This window comes from Nuphar pumila, chromosome 2 (assembly GCF_984573655.1).
Source record: "Nuphar pumila chromosome 2, dmNupPumi1.hap1.1, whole genome shotgun sequence".
NCBI lineage: Eukaryota > Viridiplantae > Streptophyta > Magnoliopsida > Nymphaeales > Nymphaeaceae > Nuphar > Nuphar pumila.
The window spans coordinates 92,489,902-92,512,429 of record NC_143250.1 but is presented as its reverse complement, the minus strand read 5'-3'; the positions used below and the strand labels follow the sequence as shown (position 1 = coordinate 92,512,429).

The 22,528-nt window shown below is 37.5% G+C and overlaps 2 protein-coding genes across 2 annotated transcripts; both read left to right on the top strand.

The window, feature by feature from the left end:
• On the top strand, positions 1-18,196 carry RAD9 (cell cycle checkpoint control protein family). The gene is made up of 10 exons (XM_089996181.1): positions 1-185; positions 4,139-4,258; positions 4,329-4,437; positions 4,561-4,812; positions 4,899-5,014; positions 7,389-7,453; positions 7,550-7,833; positions 7,912-8,065; positions 17,830-17,870; positions 17,946-18,196. The coding sequence occupies exons 1-10, from the start codon at positions 78-80 to the stop codon at positions 18,056-18,058; spliced, it is 1,362 nt and encodes a 453-aa protein (XP_089852307.1). The 5' UTR covers positions 1-77; the 3' UTR covers positions 18,059-18,196.
• A 3,260-nt stretch (positions 18,197-21,456) lies between these two features.
• On the top strand, positions 21,457-21,855 carry LOC149846120 (protein RALF-like 33). Its single transcript, XM_089990499.1, has one exon. It carries the CDS (start codon positions 21,457-21,459, stop codon positions 21,853-21,855), a length of 399 nt encoding a protein of 132 aa, XP_089846625.1.
• The last annotated feature ends 673 nt before the right edge of the window (positions 21,856-22,528 follow it).

The window sequence follows — 22,528 nt, the reverse complement described above, 5'->3', positions numbered from 1 at the left end:
TGAGCGCGCGAGAACGAAATCGAGAGAGAGAGAGAGAGAGAGAGAGAGAGAGAGAGAGAGAGAGAGAGAGAGAGAGGATGGAGTTGTGCGTTGGTAGCGGAAACGCGATAAAGACGGTGGGTCGATGCATAACGTGCCTCGCTCGCATCGGCAACGAGATCGTCATCCTCGCCACCCCTTCTCAGGTGCATCAACAAACCCCTAATAACTCTTCTTCCCTTTTGATCTCATCGGTTTCACCCTTCTCTCTTTCTCTTTCTCATATTCATTATTCAATATTAAGTCGCATGTGGCATGTCCTGGTAAAAAAAAACGTCCACTGCTTCATTGAATCGATCAGTGGAATAAACCCTAAACTCAATGAATCTGACGCATTTCCGTTCTGGAGGTGGGAGGTTTTCAACGGGGAGAGAATTTTCGACTGATAAACCCTCTTTTGAAACTAATTATAAGGTCCGTCCGAGAAATTGTACGACACAACTCGCCCACGAATTCGATCGATGGTCCGTGTTTTTGAGAAATTCTGCGGAATTCATGAGGGGATCTTAGGGTATCAGCACGTTGGTTCATTGATATAATTGTCTAACATGTTTTATTGTGAAAATGGAAAGTGAGGATGGTGGGATTGTTGTGGGAATCGGCTAGTATGCTGATGGGTTTTCTGTTTGTAGTAGAGAGTTGGCGAGATCATCTGATGCAGGAGCGGATCTGCATGAAATTCGGGTTTAAGAGATCCATTGCATCCAACTTTAGTTTAGTTTTTTATTGTTTAGATTTGTAATTTCTTAATGTAATGGATCTATCTCAGATCCAATTTAGAATTAGGGTTTTATTTTTTACCCTATAAATACTCACTATAGGGATTGTTATGAGAAGTTGATGAATAAAAAAAAACGTTGGTTATTTATTTAAATTATTGAATTTCATTGCTATTTTCCGTTGCTTTCTCGTTAGATTTTGATTTCAGTACGTAGGATAGGACTAGAATAACATAGATTTTCTCATCATCGGGATCGAGGGTGCATCATCATCGGTTTGGGATCCTAGTACATGCTTCTGAAACTCAAAAAATGGACAAAGGTAGGCATATGTGACGCTTAAGCAAATCGTTACACTAAGCGAATTGCTTTGGACAATCGTGGGGCATGGTTTTTGGGAAGAAACTAGTTGATAGTATGGTAAGGAGCTGTTGCTAACAACAGACATGTGTTTAGTCATGGATTGAGGTAAAAAGAAAACTGGGTGGTACTGTTGTGATGGTGTATTTACCGTTGCTTCAAATGACATTGATTAGAATTTGCTTATTAGCCATAAGAAAAATTTCCATCGGCCATCATTTGCCTGTATTGGATTGTGGTGTTGGAAAATATTGGCAGCATTCAAAGTAGGGATGGCAGTGGAGCGGGGCGGGGCGGGGGACAAGGTTTCCACCCCCGCCCCGCCTCAAATTTTTATCCTCCACCCCCGCCCCGCCTCCGCGGCGGGGATGGATTTTATCCTCCACCCCCGCCTCCATCCCCGTTTCATACCCTTCATCCCCGGTCCAAACGGGGATGAGGCGGGGCGGGGCGGGGCGGGGATATTGCGGGGAAAAGTGGTCGGGGTGGGGTTGGCGGGGATTAGGCGGGGATCGTGGCGGGGATGGGGCGGGGAAAAGTGCACGTCCACCCCCGCCCCGCCTCCGCGGCGGGGATGGATTTTATCCTCCACCCCCGCCTCCATCCCCGTTTCATACCCTTCATCCCCGGTCCAAACGGGGCGAGGCGGGGCCCCGCTTTCCCCCGGTCCACTGCCATCCCTAATTCAAAGCATTCAAAGAATTGTGCATATCATGCTTTCTCAAGTCTTTTATTCAACCCAGTTTGGATCAAACATTTAGTCGTTCCATGAGCCTAGGACTCAGTATAGTGTATAGATATGTGGTGATCCCAGGACTCAAGGCAGCAACCAAATGTGCCTGTTATTAACATCAGGGCTCACTGTTCAATCTATTTGGTGTGGCATGAGAAGCTGAGCCTCCATCAGCAGTGTCACTTAAATTAATAGTCTGTGCTACATGCTTCTGGCTCACAGGAAGATCCATGATGTCAAAGACCATAAAAGTCTCATGGCTTGTGACTTACGGTTGAGGCTTAAGCTGACTGCCATAGCCTTCTAATGCTCGTGGCGATAAGCAGAGGTGTTTAAGGGTCTGCCTTATGCATCTATTCTCACATGATGGAATTTCCATGCATCTGTCATGAACATTATTCACACATGTACATACTGTTAAGTTATATGTATAACTTCATATATAGTTATATATATTCAAGATATATGTGACTATAATGAATAATGTAATTTGGGTTGCTCACCAGGGGCATTTTTGTCATTTTGTACAAGTTAGAAAATAAGTTTTTATTTATTCTTCTTTTTCTTTTTAATTTTTGCATTTTTTATTTATTTATGTAAAGGCATTGTTGTATATGCCTCCACATAGTCATTGGGAGTACTCCCAACGGTCATAAATATAACCGTTGGAAGCCTTTCAACATCTATTTTGTAGGCTCCCTCTTGGCCTCCTCTTATTTATAAATAAAGGCTTAAGGCTCCTTGTATTATAAGCTTCTTTGAAGCTCCTTAATGAATAAATTCATTATTTTTAAGTGTCGCCTCTTTTTTGATATTGTATGCACTCTTGTGCTTGTGTAAGTCTTAGTGCTTTTTGGATTGTCCCATAGTGGACTTGTGCATGTGCACTTTGTGATTGCATTCTTCATAAGCCCTTAGTGGTTTTTTGTGCTCTGGACCATTTGTGGGTGTGATTTGTGCCTCTTGAGTGCGGTGTGTGAAGACTCCTTGTTTCATTATACATACTATTATGTATTCCACATATGACTCAAATATTTTTTAAGCTAAAGTTTGCTATTTGCTATTTAATTATCATTACAACTTTTGTGAGTAATATTTCTTCCATTTAAGACATATATGCTATGTCACACGGACTCGGCTCCAAGGTCGCCGCACCCGCGTCGACACGCACCGACACGGGTGCGGCTCGGACTCGGTCAACCCGACCCTGGGTGTGGTCAACGCACCCAAGGTCATTTTGGTCCATTTTTTGGATTTTTTTTTTTTGAATTTTTGTTTTAAATTTTCTGGGCTACAACTGTAAGGAAAAAAACCCATCACAACTAAAAAACCTGTACACTTTCAAGTTTTAAGTACAGAATGGGCACAACTCAAGTTTTTGTGGTTTTTTCCTGTATGAAGAAAGTGAATTATTACAGTGTATGAAGAAAGTGCCCAAAAGTGAATTATTCCTGTATGAAGAAAGTGTACATAATGCCTTCACAACTCATCACCTGTCCCCTAATGGGCACAACTTTGACCGAGTCTTATATATATATATATATATATATATATATATATATATATTTAATATATATATAGCCGAGTCCCCGTGTCCAAAATTTTTGAAATTGCGCCGCACCCGTGTCGCACCCGCACCCGCACCCGCACCCGCACCCATGTGACATAGCATATATGCTAATTTTCTTCTTATATCTAGTACACATAATAAAATACTTCTACATTTATATAATAAAAAAGCCTGTTTTAGTCGGAGGTGCTATTTGCTTAATCTGACCCTACAGAAATAATCTCCTAACAGTTGATTTTAGTGAAAAAGCATGTATTACCTTAGGGGTTTGCTTTTTATGTTTAGATGGGTTTCTGAAAGAGAACTAAAAAGCAATACCATTTGCACTAAAACTTCATGATAAGGAACGCATGACATTTTTTATTGAAGCTGTTTGATACGATGCAAATTTTCTAACAAACAAGCAATGATAATCTATTCTACAGTTTCATATTAAGCAGAAAACACCTTTAACTGACCTTTTGAATCAATTATCATTGATCAGGATGGACCATTTTCTCTCTCTCTCTCTCTCTCCAATCTCCACATACACACAAATGAAGCAAATTATGGCTATCTTGATCACATTTTCAAGTGGTGATGGGTAAATACTATTATGGATGATAATATAATAAGTTTATTTTAAAGCTTTTATTATTATTATTTACTATTTTCTTTTGGATCCTAAATTTGTGTTTAATCCTGACTTTCAGTTAGAAACTATAAATTTTCTTGCAGCTTGTTTTCCACACTCTTAATTCTTCGCGATCAGCTTATCTGTCTGTAACCTTCAAAGTTGACTTCTTTGACAAGTACACAGTTCTTGGATCCCAAGCACAATGCAGCGTACTTTTGAAGGTAATCTAATACCATCTATAATTCATTTGAATTGTTGTTAACTTTTCTTTGATAATTAGTGTGGATCTAGGCTTTGTGTGCTATTCTTAGGACAGCTCCTAGCAGTATGGATCGTTTATCTATGCGCCTGCCTGATGTGGATGCAACAAAGTTGCAGTGCACTGTAGACTGCATCAATGGTTTGTATTATTTCCCACTTTCTGCTGGTTCATTTGCAAATCCATACACACATGTACATGTGTGCATATCTGTATATATGTATGCATGTGATGTAGGATACCTGACTGTAATGGTGTTGCCAGGTATGAGGAAGACTTACTGGATAAATTGCAACGTTCAACCTGACATTCAACATCTGAATCTTGATAGGAGGAAATTTCCAAGTTATTTTATAGTAAAGCCACGTGATTTCAACCGATTACTAGCTAATTTCCAGGCATCTCTTCAAGAGATCACAGTTATTGCAACTGAAACCATGTCCATGTCATCTGATACTGATGATGCAATCGGAGGAAAGGCAGTTGAGTTACGAAGTTATATAGATCCAACCAAAGGTAGTTCAAAGATTATCACTTATCTTATTTCTGCATGGTTTATTTATTTGAGTTTTAGACCAATCATGTTTTTGTCTTTATTACAGATAATAGCGATGCATCTTTGCACACTCAGCTCTGGATTGATCCTGCTGAAGAGTTTTTGCAGTATGCTCATAGAGGAGATCCAGTTGATGTTACCTTCAGCATGAAAGAATTGAAGGCATTATTGCGTGCTTATATAAGTTTTGGTGAATCCACAAGTTTTTATTTTATTTCTACATACGTAAATTTCTATGCTCTTTAGCAATGACAAAAATAATAACTACCTCCCTTCACAACGACCCTGTCCTACTGGCTGTCCCATTGTCCCACCCTAATCCATTGTTAAGGCATTTCTCTCCTTTAGCTAACCATGCCAAAATCATCCATGTTGTTAAGTTTCATTTACAAGGTTGATGGAAGCCTTTAGCCTTTGGTAAGATTACCCATTTGACCCTCACATGAATAATTTGGGAGATAGAAAAGCAAGGATGATTTTGAAAACAATAACTATATGGGGACAAATCTTAGAAAATAGCAGAAAATGCTTTAAGGTGGGCAGTTTGAAAGGGACGAGGCAAGTTTTTCGAAGACAGGAATCTAAAAATCATGTTTTCAAAATGCTTTCCCCTCATTGCCCATCTACAAAACTATCATTTTCATGCTGACAGATCTTGAGGCCTGTCGTTCATAGGAAATAAGTTGATGACACAAGTCACCATGCACTTACATTACTTTTTTTTTTATGATGAGGAACCAACCCAAAATTTAGTCACATTGGCTCCACTTTGGGTGGTAAAACCTGGGAATGAAGTTGTCTCCACATTCACACTCCTGGTAAAGTCACAGGCATGCCTACAACAACAACAACAACAACTATGCCTTCATCCCAAAACAATTGGGGTCGGCGATATGAACCAAAAAAGAAAATCATTCTGGGTCTTCCACATGAATCTTTCTCCTCCAATCATTTCTATCCAATGCCATGTCCTCGGTGAGGTTCAAAGCATTCATATCCTTTCCTATCATCTCCATCCATGTCTTCCTAGGCCTACCCCAACCTCTTTTAACTAATATATTTTCCCATTTCTCCATCCTTTTAACTGGAGCATCATTAGGCCTTCTCCGAATATGTCCAAACCACCGTAAATGATTCTCTCTCATCTTATTTTCAATGGGTGCAACGCCTACCTTCTTACGTATCTCCTCGTTCCGAATCTTACCTTTTATTGTATTTTCACACATCTATTTAAGCATACACATCTTAGCTACACTCATTTTTTGAATATGATGTCTCTTGGCAGCCCAACATTCCGTACCATATGGTAAAGCGGGCCTAATAGTCGTCCTATAAAACTTTTCCTTCAACCGCAATGGCATTTTATGATCGCACAACACTCCAGTTGCACTTTTCCATTTCATCCACCCAACCTTTATCCTATGATTTACCTCCATCAATTTCTCCATACTTTTGAATGATAGATCCCAAATATTTGAAACAATCATCCACCAGTATTTCTTGCTCACCAAGCTTCACTACACTCCCATCATTACTTGGTTGCTTACTAAACCAACATTCTATATATTCTGTCTTACTCTTACTCAACTTAAAACCTCTTGCTTCCAATGTCTGTCTCCATAATTCTAACTTAGCATTAACCCCAACTCTAGACTCATCAATCAAAACAATATCATCAGCAAACAATATACACCACGGCACATTTTCTTAAATTGATCTCGTAAGCTCATCCATCACTATAGCAAATAGGAAAGGGCTTAAAGCAGATCCTTGATGTAACCCAACCGTTATAGGAAAATTGGTTGTCACCCCTCCACAAGTGCGGACATTGGTTACTACTCCTTCATACATATCTTTAATTATACTAATGTACTTGAGAGAAACACCTTTCTTCATCATTGTCCACCAGAGAACGTCCCTAGGTACTCTATCGTATGCCTTCTCCAAATCAATAAAAACCATATGCAAATCTTTGTTCCCCTCTCTATTTCTCTCAATAATTGGTCTAAGAAGATGTATAGCTTCCATAGTTGATCTTCCAAGCATAAAACCAAATTGATTCTCCGATATCATGACAACCTTCCTCAACCTAAACTCAATCACCCTCTCCCAATGTTTGACTATAGTTTAAGTGGACAGATTATAGGCCAAATACGGGTTATGTAATACTGGTTTTGCAGCGAGGGTTGTTTTCAGAAAAGGGATTTGGGAGGGACTTTTATTGGTTTAGCCAACTGGATAGGCAGTTGTTTGCAGTGCCACTGCTACTGATGATGGTGATATTGCCTTATTATTTTAAGAAGTGAAATGGCAAGGTTCTTAGAACTGGAAAGTGTAATGCAACATAGATATTTGTGATGCCTCTGCTACTTTTATGAATTTCTCTTTTGCATCATCTGTTCCAGTGAAAAATAATTTTGAGAGTTTCTGTTCCCTGATACTTTGTGAGTTTATCATGTTGTGTTTGTAACTGTTCGTTTTAAATTTTTGTTAGCCAACTACTTTTTCCCTCCTAATTATCCTTTTGAAACATCAGGCATTTCTTTCTTTCTGTGAGGCGTGTGAAGTTGATATTCAGCTATTCTTCGAGAAAGTGGGCGAGTAAGTCTTTCTTTTGTGTGTGTGCACTTTTAACCGGTTTATGGTATGATTCAGTTTGTTCTTATTTGCTGGGATCTAAATATTTGGGATTGACAGGCCTATCTTGTTGGTGCCAAAATTTGGTCTGGAAGATACTTCCTGTGCAGATTTTGATGCAACGCTTGTTCTGGCTACAATGCTCTTATCACAGCTTCGAGAAGGAAATAATTCAGAGAGAGCTCCTGCTGCACCTGTGACATCTGGAGAGCATGATCATGGGAATTCTCATGGACATCTTCCACCTCGTACTTCAGCTGAGGAAAGCTCTAGACGGGTTGTTGTGTCACCTAATAACTCTCAGAATCCCTCTGACCATACAAGGATCTGGTCTGAACTTTCAGGTGCATCTATCATCATTATAGAAACTTAGCCATTAATTGTGCTTCTACATTTACTCAATCATCAGCATATTTTAACAGGAAGTGCTGCCAAGAGTTCTAGTGGTGTAGAAGAAAGAATGGCTCCACTGGTAGGAAATTCCAGTGTTCATCAGCATGATGGTGGAGGACCTCAAAGACATGAAAGGGCCGATCATTTGGAGCCACCACCCACTGGAGAGAATCCACCTATACTGTATCCTTCTCTTTTTGGAAGATATTTTTTTTGTTTCCTTCTAATTTTAAATCGAAGGTTCAAACATGTTACTGTTGTTAAAATTATAATCTCATAGATAATCTCATATGTAAATACCCCATCATATGTAATCTTTATTTTCAGTTTCTTTATTTTCAGTTTAGTTACAATAGGATAAGATAGTTACTTTTCAACTTTAGTTTCTTTTTATATTTTTTTTGGACTGTTATTAGACATTTTGCTTTTTGACCAAGTCAAAAAGCAAAGTCTAAAAGAGACGTTGGACACTCCAACGGCTCTATTTAGAGCTGTTAGAGGGTCCAACGTCTCTCCCTAGCTCTCACTTTATATGTATAAAAATGGGGTAATACTCCATTGTATTTTATCTTTTTGGCTGAGATTTATCCCACATGAATGAAATTTGTTCTTCACTTTTCCTTTTGTGATTTCTCTAGAGTGTTTTGTGTGTGAACCCTAGTGGTTCTTGAGTGCTTGCTTTGTGTGTGAACCTTTATGGTTCGTGAGAGAGTTTATTCGTGAAGAAACATTTGAAGTTTGGTTGTGGATTTCATTTCTTTACATGGTATCAAAGCCATTGGTTTGATCGATCATGTTCTTTTGGTACATTAGGAAGCGTGCCATTGGAGTTTTTTTTTTAAAGAAGGCTATTTTTCTTTGAGGTTGTGATCGTGTGGAGGCTAGAAGGCTTGAAGGAATACTTGTACTCGCCATTTGTGGTAGAGTATTCTTTTCTCTACCTTCTCTTGTCAATTCTTTCTTCTTCTTCTCGTATTGTAAAATGGATGACAATGATAATGTCACCATTAAGCCCATCAAGCTCAATTATTCTAATTATATTACATGGGCTTCAATCATGAAGCATTTAATATGGGGGAAAGGCTTATGGAGATTGGTAGATGATACCGATATGGAACCTACTCGAATCCTCACTAAAGATCATGGGGAAAGAGAAATACCTCTCACAGAGGTAGAAAAAATTAAGGCCATCTCCACTTACGAAAAAAAGTGGAAGAAATGGAAAATGGGTCATGCCAAGATCATGTCTTGGCTTATTACCAGTGTCTATATAAAGAAATGCTCAAGTCTTGCAAAATTTGAGCATGCAAATGATGCATGAGACTACCTTAAGAGAATATATGTGTGCAATTTACAAATTAAAGTTAGAAATATGGTTCAATGCGACAAGAGCATCAGGGAGTACTACATTGGTTTGTCGTCACTATGAGAAGAGTTAGCTCTTCTTGAACCAAAGTGGCATTGTCCACAAGATATTGAACTCCGCCAAAACCAAATCAATGCAGAGCATTTTTTTCAATTTATTAGTGGATTAAGATCAAAATTTGAATCCACTAAGTCTATTCTTCTCTATCAGGGAAAATTGCCTTCGATTGAAGACATGATAGAGAAATTAAGTATGGAAGAAAATAGACTCAAAAGTAGAATCTCCAAAAGTGATGGCTCAATTCTAGCCATCTCAAAACCAGGAAACTATGGTAGAACCTACAAACCCCCTGACTATGGAAGGGGAAATGATGAAAAACAAGGAAATGATTTTGAGAGAAGAAAAATCATTTGTTACTATTGCCGTGAACCTGGACATGAAAAAACTCACTGTCCAAAATTGAAGAAACCTTATGAGAAAAATGTTGCCTTTGTCGGACCACCACAAGAATCAAACAAACTTTCTATTGGAAGTATGTCTCTTGCACAATTGGTGGAAGCACTTGGACCTCTACTCAAGAGCGCATCCTCATCTATGGGAGTTGCAGTCTCTTCAGTCAGCACCTCAGATCCAGGTAAACCTCTATGGCTTCTTAATTCAGGTGCTTCATTTCATATGACTCTAAATGCTGAAATATTATCCGAATGTCATAACTCAAACAGGTCCAAAGTTTTTACTGCTGATGGAACACCACTAGAAATTGAGGCAATAGAGAATTTTGAAAAAATTTCTCAAAACTCAAAAGGATTTTATATTTCACAAATTAGGTATATTCCCAAACTAAACCTCAATCTCTTGTCGGTTTCTCAGTTATCTAACCATGGATATAACATTTTCTTCTCCTCTCGTGGTTGTCGAGTGCAGGATCACCAATCAGGGAAATTAATTGGGGAAAACCATAGAGAAGGAGGCCTATACTACATGAATTTTTTGGAAATTTCCAAGAATACATTTTGTTGTAATGTTCAGAAAATAGACTTGGATCTATGGCACAGGAGACTTGGTCACCCAAGTATATCCAAGATTCATTTCTTTCCAAATATAAAAAACTTTTGTAATTCTGAGACATTTAAATGTGAAAAATGTATTCTTGGAAAAATGAAGACATTACCCTTTCAAGAAAGAAATTTTGTCTCTTCTCGGCTTCTTGAGTTAATACATTCAGATGTATGGGGTCCTGCACTTGTCATATTCAAAGGAGGATTTTTATACTGTCATTTTTATAGATGATTTTATAAGGCATACTTGGATTTATTTTCTTAAACATAAATCCAAAGTATTTTACATTTTCAAATATTTCATAAACTGGTTAAGAATCAATTTAAGAACGATATTCCATCTTTCGCACCGATTCAGGGGGAGAGTATCTGTCAAAAGAATTTAATGATTATTTGAATTTACATGGTATTTCACATTAAAGATGATACCCATATACCTCACAACAAAACGGTTTAGCAGAAAGAAAACATAAGCATATTATAGAAACAACAAGAACTTTACTCATTACACATCAAGTGCCAAATTTTTTTTGGGTTGAGGACACCCTAACTGCCGTATATCTCATTAATAAAATATCATCATCTTTGTTAAACAATATTTCACCTGTTGAAAAACTTTTCAAACAAACTGCAGATTATTCAAGGTTAAGGGTATTTTGGCTACAAATATTTTGTTTTCTTTAACAAAAATGACACTCTCACCCCGTGCCGTTCCATGTGCATTTCTTGGTTATGCTAGCAACCAAAAAGGTTATAGATGTCTTGATCTTAAAACTAGAAAGCTATATGTATTGCAAAATGTATCATTTTTAGAAAATGAAAGTTTTTTTGAAATTAAAGACTCTAGAGAAATTGATAAATATTCTTTTTTATTGGACTTGGTTCCAGAGATTAATGAAGAAGAAATTGATCGAGAAGATCAAAATGATATAATAAGTATTGAATCTCATCCATATTGCATTCAATACTCCAGACAAGGTAATCTAGAGCAACCTTGTGCTCTAGAAAAATATACTAAAATTCAGGATCATACCGAAACAAGAAGATCATCTAGGGTGTCAAAAGTGCCCGAAAAGTTTGTATCCTATGAGTCTTTTTCGTCAAAGTATCAAGCATATATTGCCTTATTACATTCCTACATAGAACCTTCTAATTATGATACTGCAAAAGAACACTCAGAATGGGTTGAAGCTATGACAACAAAATTGAGTGCCTTAGAAAAGGCAAATACGTGGACTATTTAAGATATTCCATCAGGAAAGAAACCCATAGGATGTCGTTGGGTATATAAGGTTAAAACCAATAGTGACGACATTCTTGAACGATTTAAAGCTCGATTAGTTGCCAAAGGCTATTATCAAGAATATATAATAGACTATGAAGAAACTTTTGCTTCTGTTGCTCGTATGACAACAATCAGAACCTTAATTGGCTTTAACTTCTATCAAGAGGTGATTTATATTTCAGATGCATGTCAAAAATGTATTTCTAAATGGAAGTCTAGTTGAAGAGGTCTATATGGAACCACCACCTGACATTAAGATTCCTCATGGAAAAACTCTTCACTTACATGAGGCTTTGTATAAACTTAAACAAGCCTCAAAGGTTTGGTATGATAAATTCAATAAAGTTATTTTTTATTTTGGTTTTCAATTTTGTCTTACTGACACAATATTGTTTATTAAAAAATCTAATGTAGGTATTATTATTCTTCTGCTCTATGTGGACGACATGATCATCACAGGGAGTTGACAACATAAAAAAATCTCTCAAAAACAATTTTGAAATGAGTGACTTAGGTTTTTTAAATTTTTTTCTTGGAATCGAAGTTACCTACTCCCCTAGAGGTTATCTACTGACTCAATCTAAATTTGCTCTTGATATTATTGACAGGTCAGGGATCACAGATGAAAAATGCGTTGACACTCCTGAAGTTGTAAATATCAAAATGAAGATTGATGATGGAGAACCACTTGAGAACCCAACACCCTACAAACAACTTGTTGGGGCATTGTCTTACCTTTCCATCACAAGACCTGACATTGCACATGCTGTTTATACTGCAAGTCAATTCCAGCATGCTCCTACCACTGTTCATATGGGAGCTATTACACATTATTAAATATATTAAAACTTTTAGTTTTAGATGACTGCTTTTGTTTGCTTCTTCCTCATTAGAATTAACTGCGTATACTGATGCAGATTGAGGAGGTGATTCAAATGATCGACACTCAACTAATGGGCTTTGTGTGTTTTTAGGAGAATCATTGGTCTCTTGGAGATGTAAGAAACAACAAAAGGTCTCTTTTTCGTCAACTGAAGCCGAATACAGAGCCATGACTACAATCACCATGAAAGTAGTCTGGTTGAGGCGACTGCTTTAAGATATGGGTGTTGGGAGTACAAGTGCATCACGACTATGTTGTAACAATAAAAGTTCTATTTACATTGTCAACAATCAGACATTCCTAGAACGGATCAAGCATATTGAAATTGATTGTCACTACGTGCGTGAGGAATTTCTCCAAGGCACCATTGATCTTTCATATGTCTCATCAGAAATTCAACTGACGGATTTCTTTACCAAACCTCTTGCTGCTCCTTGCTTCTACCTTCTCTTGGATAAACTTTCGGTTGTTCAACCGTAAGTTTGAGGGTGTGTGTTAAAATTATAATCTCATATGTAAATACCCCATCATATGGAATCTTTATTTTCAGTTTAGTTACAATAGGATAGGATAGTTAGTTTTCAACTTTAGTTTCTTTTTAATTTTTTTTGGGATTGTTATTAGACCTTTTGCTTTTTGACCCAGTCAAAAAGCAAAGTCTAAAAGAGATGTTGGACACTCCAACGGCTCTATTTAGAGCTGTTGGAGAGTCCAACGTCTCTCCCTAGCTCTCACTTTATATGTATAAATATGGGGTAATACCCTATTGTATTTTGTCTTTTTGGCTGTTGGTTTTATCTCACGTGAATGAAATTTGTTCTTCATTTTTCCTTTTGTGATTTCTCTCTTGAGTGTTTTGTGTGTGAACCCTAGTGGTTCTTGAGTGCTTGCTTTGTGTGTGAACCTTTATGGTTCTTGAGAGAGTTTATTCGTGAAGAAGCATTTGAAGTTTGGTTGTGGATTGTATGCAGTTGTATGTGTAGTTATCGTAAGCTTTTCTTTCTTTCTGCTGGGATTGCACTGGCATTTTTCGGTGGTAATGTTTTTGGAATAATGTGTATAATTCATCATTCTTGTTTGTAACTTGTATATGATCACTTGTCTTTTCTTGGTTGTAGGCTTATAGCTTTGTCTTCATTGCAGAAATTGCTTGATTGCAACCTGCTCCCTAGGTGCATCCAAAGTTTAGTACTCTGCAAATTTTCTGTTGCCATTCTGTTCCATAGGTTCTACCATTCTAACCTATGTCACCTGCTAGAGAGTATCTTGGTGTGAGTGTATTTGCAGTGGATGTGTTTCTGTGTATACCACTTATAATCAGGCGAAAACATTTGATATATGTAGATAGTAGTTACTATCTTAATTGTCAAAAGTTTAAGTCGGAGCCTAGGCTGAAGACCCCTAAAAGGACTAGTCGGGGCCTAGGCAGGACTAGTCGGTCTAGGCAGAACCAAAAAATAAAACATCAAGAAAAACATAAATATTACATTAAATAGTTAAATTTTAGTAACAAACATATGATTGTAACTATAAATAAAGTGTAATTCAATAATAACATATTGCAAAATTCATAAAATTGCATAACATTGAACATAAAACATTATATATATATAAGAGAGAGAGAGAGAGAGAGAGAGAGAGAGAGAGAGAGAGAGAGAGAGAGAGAGAGAGACCATTTTCTACCTTCGTTGGTAAGGACCCTCCCCCCTCCCCAAGTGAGCACTCATAGGGGGAAGTTGTTTTGACCAAATCTGACCTCATGGATTTGTTCAGCATGATCAAAATAATAGGAATGGACCCCTGGGTCATAGTTTTTGAGTGTAAAAATATGTTTTTTTTGAGGCTTGAAAATTTGGTGCATCATAGGCCGTTGATTTTTTAACCCTTGTAAAATCTGACATATGGATTAAAAAAACATGATCCAAAATTCAGTTTCTAGTTTCTACTAAATACATAGATCACAACTGAAGGGTTAGATGTGCAAAAAAACAGAGAAAAATAAAATATTAGAGTTTTTACTAGAAAGCTATGTCACAGGGATTCGGCCAACCAGGTGCCGCACCCGCGTCGACGCGGGTGCGACGCGGGTGCGGCACCCGGTGCGGGTGCGGCTTGGGATTTTTTTATCAAAACAGGAAATCAGAAGAGGGATAGGCATCAAAGCCGCTATCAGCGTCATCTTTGCCGCCTCTGGTAGGTCGAAGGCAGTCAAACCCCTCGACCACAACTACCGAAAACCCAAGACAACGCCCGACAAACCCCTAACACCGGACGCCAGTGGGATCGATGGTAGATTTAAAAAAAAATAGAGGGGGTAAGGGTCGGAGGATAAAGGAAAAAATAGAGGGTTTTAGTCATCTTTCACACACCTCACACCAGCAGGAATCTGATCGGTGGTGGTTGGGCTGGATCGAGAGGTGAGAGGACGTCATCGACGGTGGGTGGCGCTGCTCGGTGGTGGCAGAGGACGTCATCAATGGGAACTCTAGTCGAGCACCGCGTCTCGGTGGCGGAGACGAAGGAGGTCGCTGGCGGAAACCTTGAGGTCTAGGGTTTCAGTAAAGAGAAGGAAGAAGGGTTGAGACCCTTCTTTCGTTTTCTTAAAACATGCTTTTTTTAAGTTGCTTTTTTCTATTAGAGTCCATTTTATTATCAAATATTACTTTTAGGACCCTATGTTATTTATTGTTTTGAGGTTTGGTTTCTAAAATTTCATAAAAAACTGTTGTACTTTTATAAAATTACATAAAGGTGGTTTATACTTTCTGTTTAACTCAAAAAATTGTAAAAATAGGTTTTTGTGTTTTTATTTCATTAGTTGTTAACTGTTAAAACTTAAAAATTATATATATATATATTATGTATATATATTAAATTTTTTATATTTTTGCCTTCCCGCACCCCCGCACTCAAGTTTTTTTAAAGTGCCGCATCCCCGCACCCGCACCCGCACCCGCACCCATGTGACATAGCTAGGAAGGTTCTTTACCGGGTAGCAAACATTAAAATTTTTCACTAGGGGTTTTCTTACCCATGAGCATAGCAAACATTAACCCATATATATATATTTGTGAAAAATATAGACACACATGTAAAGAACAAAAATAGAAAAGAAGGAAACAAGAAGAAGAGGAGAGTGGAGGGGTGAGAGGAGGAATAAGAAAAAAGAAAAAAAGAAAAAGGAAAAAAAGAAAAAGGGAAAGGAAGAAGAAGAAGAGAAGGTAGAGGGTGAAAGGAGGAAGAATAAAAGAAGAAAATAAAAGAGAAAATAAGGTGAAAAAGAAAAGGAAAAGAAGAAGAAGAAGAAGAAGAAGAAGAAAATGAGATAAAAAAAAGAAAGCATTTGGAGCGAGTGAAAAAATAAACAAAAAAATGACAACTATATCCATAAAGCCTAGGCAGAAAAATAGGACCCTACCACCTAGACCCATAAGTTTAGGTGGTGGCCCTGCCCTTAGCCCACAACTAAGGATACTACTTGTGCTAAGACTAGCAAGCTTACAAATGGCATAAGATTTTGAAAGGGTTTGAGCAGAAAGTATTACATAAATTTTTTTCTATGTTTTCATCGAAGTTTGCTAATTGCTGCTGGCACAACATGCAAAAGGGAAAATGGAACCCTGTTGAAGCCATCTCTCTCTCTATATAATAGATGGATTCAACTTTGTGAAAATAACTAAAACACCTTTAAAATAATGACATTTTTGAAAATGAAAGGTTACCTTTTTGGGCATTATAGGTCTTTTGAACTCGGAGGGAATTGAAAAGTCACACCTTTTCCAAAAAAAATAATTTTACGAAGCTATCAAAGTTACCTTTTTGACCTCAAAAAGTAACCTTGCATTTTCAAAAATGCTATTTTTTTAGTTTGTTTTAGTAATTTTCATAAGGTTGAATCCATCTAATGTTAAACCTAACTGATTTAGTGGTAGATTAACCCATATATATATATATATATATATATATATATATATATATATATATATATAATCCATGGGTTAATTTTGGTGCTATTGAAGGCACAAAACTATTGAGTTAGAAATCATAGGTTCAAGTTTTATTGACTCGATCTGACCACATAGATGCATTCAACTGTGAAATTGTCTATGAAGAGACAATACACATACAAGCATAAATACTTTATAAAAGAAGTGCACGGAAGCACTCTCACAACACTTGAACAAAATACGCAAAAAGCATGAAAATAATAAACATGCAATAATGCATGTATTTTATAGAAGCCTCAAATGCTTGAGACTCTCAAGCTTATTTTACAACAAGGGGGAACACCCCTATTTATAGGGGAGGAAAGGGGTGCAAGAGGGGGCTCCCCAAAGGAGTCGTTGGGGAGCCCCCAACGGTCACAATTGTGACCGTTGGGCCCCCCCCAACGACTCTATTGGGGGGGACCCCCAATGCACCTTTTTGTTATGCAAAAATAAAAAATAAAAAAGATAAAGAATTACAAAAAAATAAAAGAAGAAATACAGCATATTCCAAATGGAATATGCGCAAAATGTAAAAAAGACAGAAATACCCTTTTTGGGTAAAAGAGAAAAAGGGAAAAATATATAAATATATATACTTATATATAGAGATACGTATACATATAATATATGTATACGTATCTCTATGTATATAAGTATATATATTTATACTTACAATAATGTTTTTGAGTATACATTTTAACATCAACATAGTTTGTTTGCTAAGGATCAAAACTTGGATCACTTTATTTCAATTTAGAAATATGTTTTTTTGAATCTTGAATTTTTACTGCATTATGAACCGTTGATGTTTGATGCCCTTACAAGATCTGCTTAAATGTAACAATTGCATGATTCAAAACTTGTTTTCTTCTAAACAAACTTTGTAGTTCACATCCATAGGGTCCAATTGACAAAAATTATGAAAAGAAAATGATTTATACTTAATAGTTCCATGCCTTCAATAGCACCATATATTGACCCTTCATCCTTGCTGAATAACTTTATATTATGTATGTTTACTCTATAAATAATCTGAATATCACATCTCTAATGAGAGTAAAATGCAGAAGGAACCTTTGGGCAAGAAAGATGAAGTAGCCTGTGATATCAACAGCCATATCATTAGGACTCACTTATTAGATGCAGCCATAATCTTTTGAGTTGCTTTATATCAGAAAGGAGCATTCCTCTCCAACTCCTAGAGAGGATCTCTCTTCTAAATATGCAGTGAAACTATTAATGCAGATATTCTAAAGTAATTCAGTTTTATAGCCTTCCTCTCCAACTCTCAGTTTAGTAGGGCCTTTCTCTTATTGATGGTTTGATGAATTGCCACCGTTAGCATTTCCTTAATCTGCCATGATAGACAATCAACATCAGTGATGCATCATCCTGTGGATGGCCAAGGTATGATTACTTGGATGATGAAGTGTCGCTGATTACTAAGTCACTTGCACCGTTTGACCGCTGTTTCTTGTGCAGATAGAGTGGAGACAAATGTTGGTTATCTTTCCCAGCGGCATCCCAGTAATTGGATAGATTCTGTTGACGATGAAGATGATGAAGGTGAAATATATGTGCAATCAACTCCTTAAGACTAAAATTAACACAGTACTTGTACTTATTTCTTTGTGAAATAGAAGATGCAAACTAAGGTGTCACCGAATTGATATTAAAGTCTTATTTGTTTTGCAATGCATTCACTTGTTATAAGGGAAATTCTTCCTTTGTTACTTTTAGTTTGACCATGCGTGGGGATGCATTTTTATATCTTGCACAAACAATTCCGATATTTCACGTCTATATTATGCCTAGTATAGTTTTAACATTTTCTATGCTTCTGATGTGCTTATATTGTGCTCCCTTTAGTTTCTTATTTGTACTCTGCTATAGAAAATTTGCTTTTTATGAAGTTATTTCTGATCGTAGCATTGAATATTCGTCTTATCGTCATTTCAAGCTCAACACTGATTGCCTTTCTTTAGGAAAAACTATCATATGCTGAAACTTTTAAATTGTCAAGAAGTTGAACTGATGGTTCATTTGGAGGACAAGCTGTTACACAGATTTTGTTTGATTTATTTATTGTGGCAGCCAAACCTGCATCTATACCCCCATTCTGATACAATGATGGATTGTTACTTCGGACGTTTTCAATCGTTACAATCGCGTGTTCGGTTATTTAGAGTTTTGAGTTGCTAAGCTAGTGCGTTATAGAGTCCTCTGTTTTGTATGTCAAACAATTTAGATCCACTCTGTTCGGGCTTCAATGGTTTGTACATTTAATTCTTTCATGTGCAAATCTTGACTTGTATTTGCTTGCGCTTTCTTCACATTTTGCAAGCAAATTTCTCTTTGACTCATGTACGACTCTGGGCTTATTTATTGTACCATAATTGATCTACTCTGCTCTCCCCACCATTTTGCCTTACCTACTAATATGATCAGTGCCCAAACCCCATTTTTGGTATAAATTTTTTGACATTGTTTACTGTTTTTCTATCACCTTTCAAGCTTTTAGATAAAAAATTGGATGTCAGGTGGGGGAATCTGGACGAACCTGGCTGCACTTAAGGGTCAGTAACCTCGTTTCCATGGATATTTGAAGGAAAATGATTGCATGACTATGAATAGGAAAGGGAAACAAGCCGAGCTATTCGTGGCTTGGCTCTTAAAGGGCTCGTCCAAACACTAAGAATAGGCTTGGCAAGCTGAATATGAACAGTAGGTACTCGGCTCAGCTTCATTTGTATAAGCTCGTTAGGTATTTAGAAAAATATTTTAGACATATTTTACTTGTATCTTTTTTTAACCATATTTTTTCAAGCCCTAAAATAATGCATTTTTTCTATAAACAAGCCCGCTCCAACTTTGGCTCATTTAACTTGGACTGATTATGAGCTCAAACTAGGCTTGGCTCGCGACAAGAATGAGCAAAGCTTAAACCCTTCACGCTGTCTCATTCAGCTGTTTACCAGCCCCCTAACTATGAAGTAAAGGTTGAAAAGACTTGTACTGCCACCTTAACGTTGAAGTCTACTTTTCTTCCCACCACCTTGCAAGCTGATCCATGTCATTGGCTTTAACTATATATTTTTTTTGATTCCTCAAAAAAACTGTATATTTTTTTGGAATCTGTGTATCACTACTCATAGTCATAGGTATACAGATAGAAAGTACGAACGTCTTTCTATTTTTAACCGTCATTGATCCATTGTTACCGCTTACCAGGTTCTCTACGTCAGGTTGCAAACTGTGGTCACAAATCCCATTTTCGAAAAAACATTAGGGAGGAAAAAGTCTAAGATATTTTGAAAAATCTAGTTTTTTCTAGAAAAAATCTTGACTGAACGTCAGCATATATGAAAAATGCAAAAATATATATTACTTTAAATAAAAATGAGTAATTTAAAAAATCCCACAAAAAAACAATATTTTCAAAATGTGATAAAAATATCACAGTTTCTAATTAAGGGTACCAACGGATCAGGTATGACCTGATCCCGACCTGTACTGGATCCTATAGGGTCAGGGTTTGGTTTCAAAGAAAGGGGTCTGGTTAACAATTTGGGTCCGACCCCATGAGGTCTGATTATTAAATGGGTTGGGTATGGTTTATAAATTTTTTTACCAAAATCGAGTCCAACCTCAATTCTGATTAAGACCCACAATTTTTATGTAAAAAACTTAAAAAATAATATTTTATTAGGTATGGACTGGGTCTGGTTTATATAATTCTTATTGGATCTGGGTGTGTTTTTTCTTATGAAAAAACCAGCTTAATTAACCCTAATCTGGATCTGATACCTGCATCACTTAGTTGGATCTGGGTTTGGACCTACCCATTTTAAGGGGGTTCTACAAAAAAATAGTGGCGATGATATGGTTATTTGGGAAATGACCGAAATTGAAAGGGAGGGAGCCCTTCTGGGTCTCCTTTCCCGTTGTAAATTACTGAACACAATTATTGAAAGGAAGGGGACCCACCAAAAAGGAGTGAAAGTTGCTTCCCTTGTTCGAGGAGGGGTGCTTGTAAGGGTATGAGGTACTGGGACGGGTATGTCAGGGCTTAAAAGTTTTTGGTACATGTTTGTTTAAAATGCTGGTGATATGATTTCAGAAAATAGTGATACGGGTTTCTAATAAACGTTAATATGGTTTTTGAAAGAATTGGTATGAGTTTCTAAAAAGTTGATAGAAAGAGAGGATGTTGCGTGTTCTCCCTTGAACACGGTAGCTACTGTGCGTGTTCTGGGGGTGGGTGGGTGTTGCACATATAACCTGCCCCCCAAAGTGTATATTTTTACAAAGATATTTATAAATTAAAATAGCTAAACATAATATGTAAATCAATTAATTATTGTATAAATTATAATATTAAAAATCATAATTAATATAATACCTTTATAAAACGAAATTGCTTGTTTGCAAAAAAGCTAATAGAAGCTAACATGATTCTAATTTATGATGTTATAGAAAATGCGTTTTTTGGTAAGTTGGTGTGTGTTTCTTGAGATATGTGTCTTAAACATTTAATACTTTTTCTATGGTTTGAGAGAAGAGTTTCGTATTGGTACCCCCTGATACGTGACATGCTAGGTGTAGCGAGTACCAACGCAACTATGTCTTGAAATCACCACCGTCCACGACGACTTCAATCACCATCACCACGGGTCATTGTGAAATCATGACATCAGCACTTTTTGGCGGGCCTCACGGCTTGCACAATTTGTGGTGTGATCGAAGGAATGGACGGTGGCGATTTCAAAACACAAATTTTTAAGACATTTCTATAAATCACTTGTTCTGTCCTCGATAGAAGAGATGATAAGGAAGCCAATAGTTAGATCCCCATCTTCGGGGGAAAGTGATTGCACACTTTAAGTGTGCAATCTGACACTTTTAAGTGCATACTTAAAGCGTGCAGTCACATTGCACCTGATCTCAATCAATTCAGGGGTGTTGGGGGGAGAGAAACCATCACAGCCAAAGCATGGCCATTGCTGCTAAGACCTGCCTACTCCTTCTGTTCGCAGCATCTGTCCTTCTCATGGCCTCTGGCGAGGCCATTCCGAAAGGAATGGGTAGGGTGGGAGAGAAGTACTCGAGCTTGGACGCGTTGGTGGAGAGTTCAGGGTGCAGGGGTTCCATGGAAGGGTGCTTGGTCTCCGTCGAAGAGGAGGAGGTGGACGCCATCGTCTCCGAGACCAATCGCCGGATACTGCTGTCGACGGACTCAAATTACATTGACTATGGTGCTCTAAGGAAGGACGATGTCCCATGCAATCAGAAGGGAGCTCATAACAATAATTGCAGGCCTGGAGCGCAGGCTCACCCTTACAATCGTGGCTGCACCGCAATCTCTCATTGTGCTCGTTCTAATGTTGGGTGAAATGGCCCTCAAGCGCCCGTCTCTCTCTGTCTCTCTCAGACAATAATAGATTATTTATTAAAAGATAAACTATGATGATTACACCGAATCATGAAGGCAGAAATTAGTTCAAACACAGAGAGGTCAAGGATAACCAAAACCATGTTCTACGTTGGGGTTCAGTTCTGGTGTAATGCTATAAATAAGCATATGGATTGGCAGGGAATAAATTGGTAACTGCGGTTTATATCAGATATTCTGAAGTATGCATTGCAAGTATTTCACAATGAGGCAATTTTTTATTCAGCGGCGCTGCATACTTGGCATGCAGCTCCACTACTACTGACCATCTATCTCAACGTTTTTTGAGATGGACAACACACCCATCTCAAGGAATGCCAAGATGGATGATTGTCAGGCAGGTCGTTGCATGCACACCATGCAGGGAGGTGAATATAATGTGAAGCCTTTCAAGAAATGGTATCAAACCTCAAAATGAGACATCCAAGGACTGGCAAATGAGTCGAGCTTTACTTTTTAAGCTTTTTTTTTTATATATTTATTGATGAGGCTAAGGGAAAAGAAAACCCCATCACCCATTCACATTCGCAGGCTTAATCTTGGTAAAGTAAAACCCTTGCCAGGTGGAGAGTGCACCTGACACTAGGATTGAGAAACAAGACAGCATCGACTC

Bases quoted from the DNA above. Each gene is read 5' to 3' on its own strand.
- RAD9 (XM_089996181.1), top strand. From the start codon at position 78: ATGGAGTTGTGCGTTGGTAGCGGAAACGCGATAAAGACGGTGGGTCGA. The intron at 4,438-4,560 runs GTTTGTATTATT...TGGTGTTGCCAG, and splicing joins CACTGTAGACTGCATCAATG to GTATGAGGAAGACTTACTGG. The intron at 4,813-4,898 runs GTAGTTCAAAGA...TCTTTATTACAG, and splicing joins TTATATAGATCCAACCAAAG to ATAATAGCGATGCATCTTTG.
- LOC149846120 (XM_089990499.1), top strand. From the start codon at position 21,457: ATGGCCATTGCTGCTAAGACCTGCCTACTCCTTCTGTTCGCAGCATCT.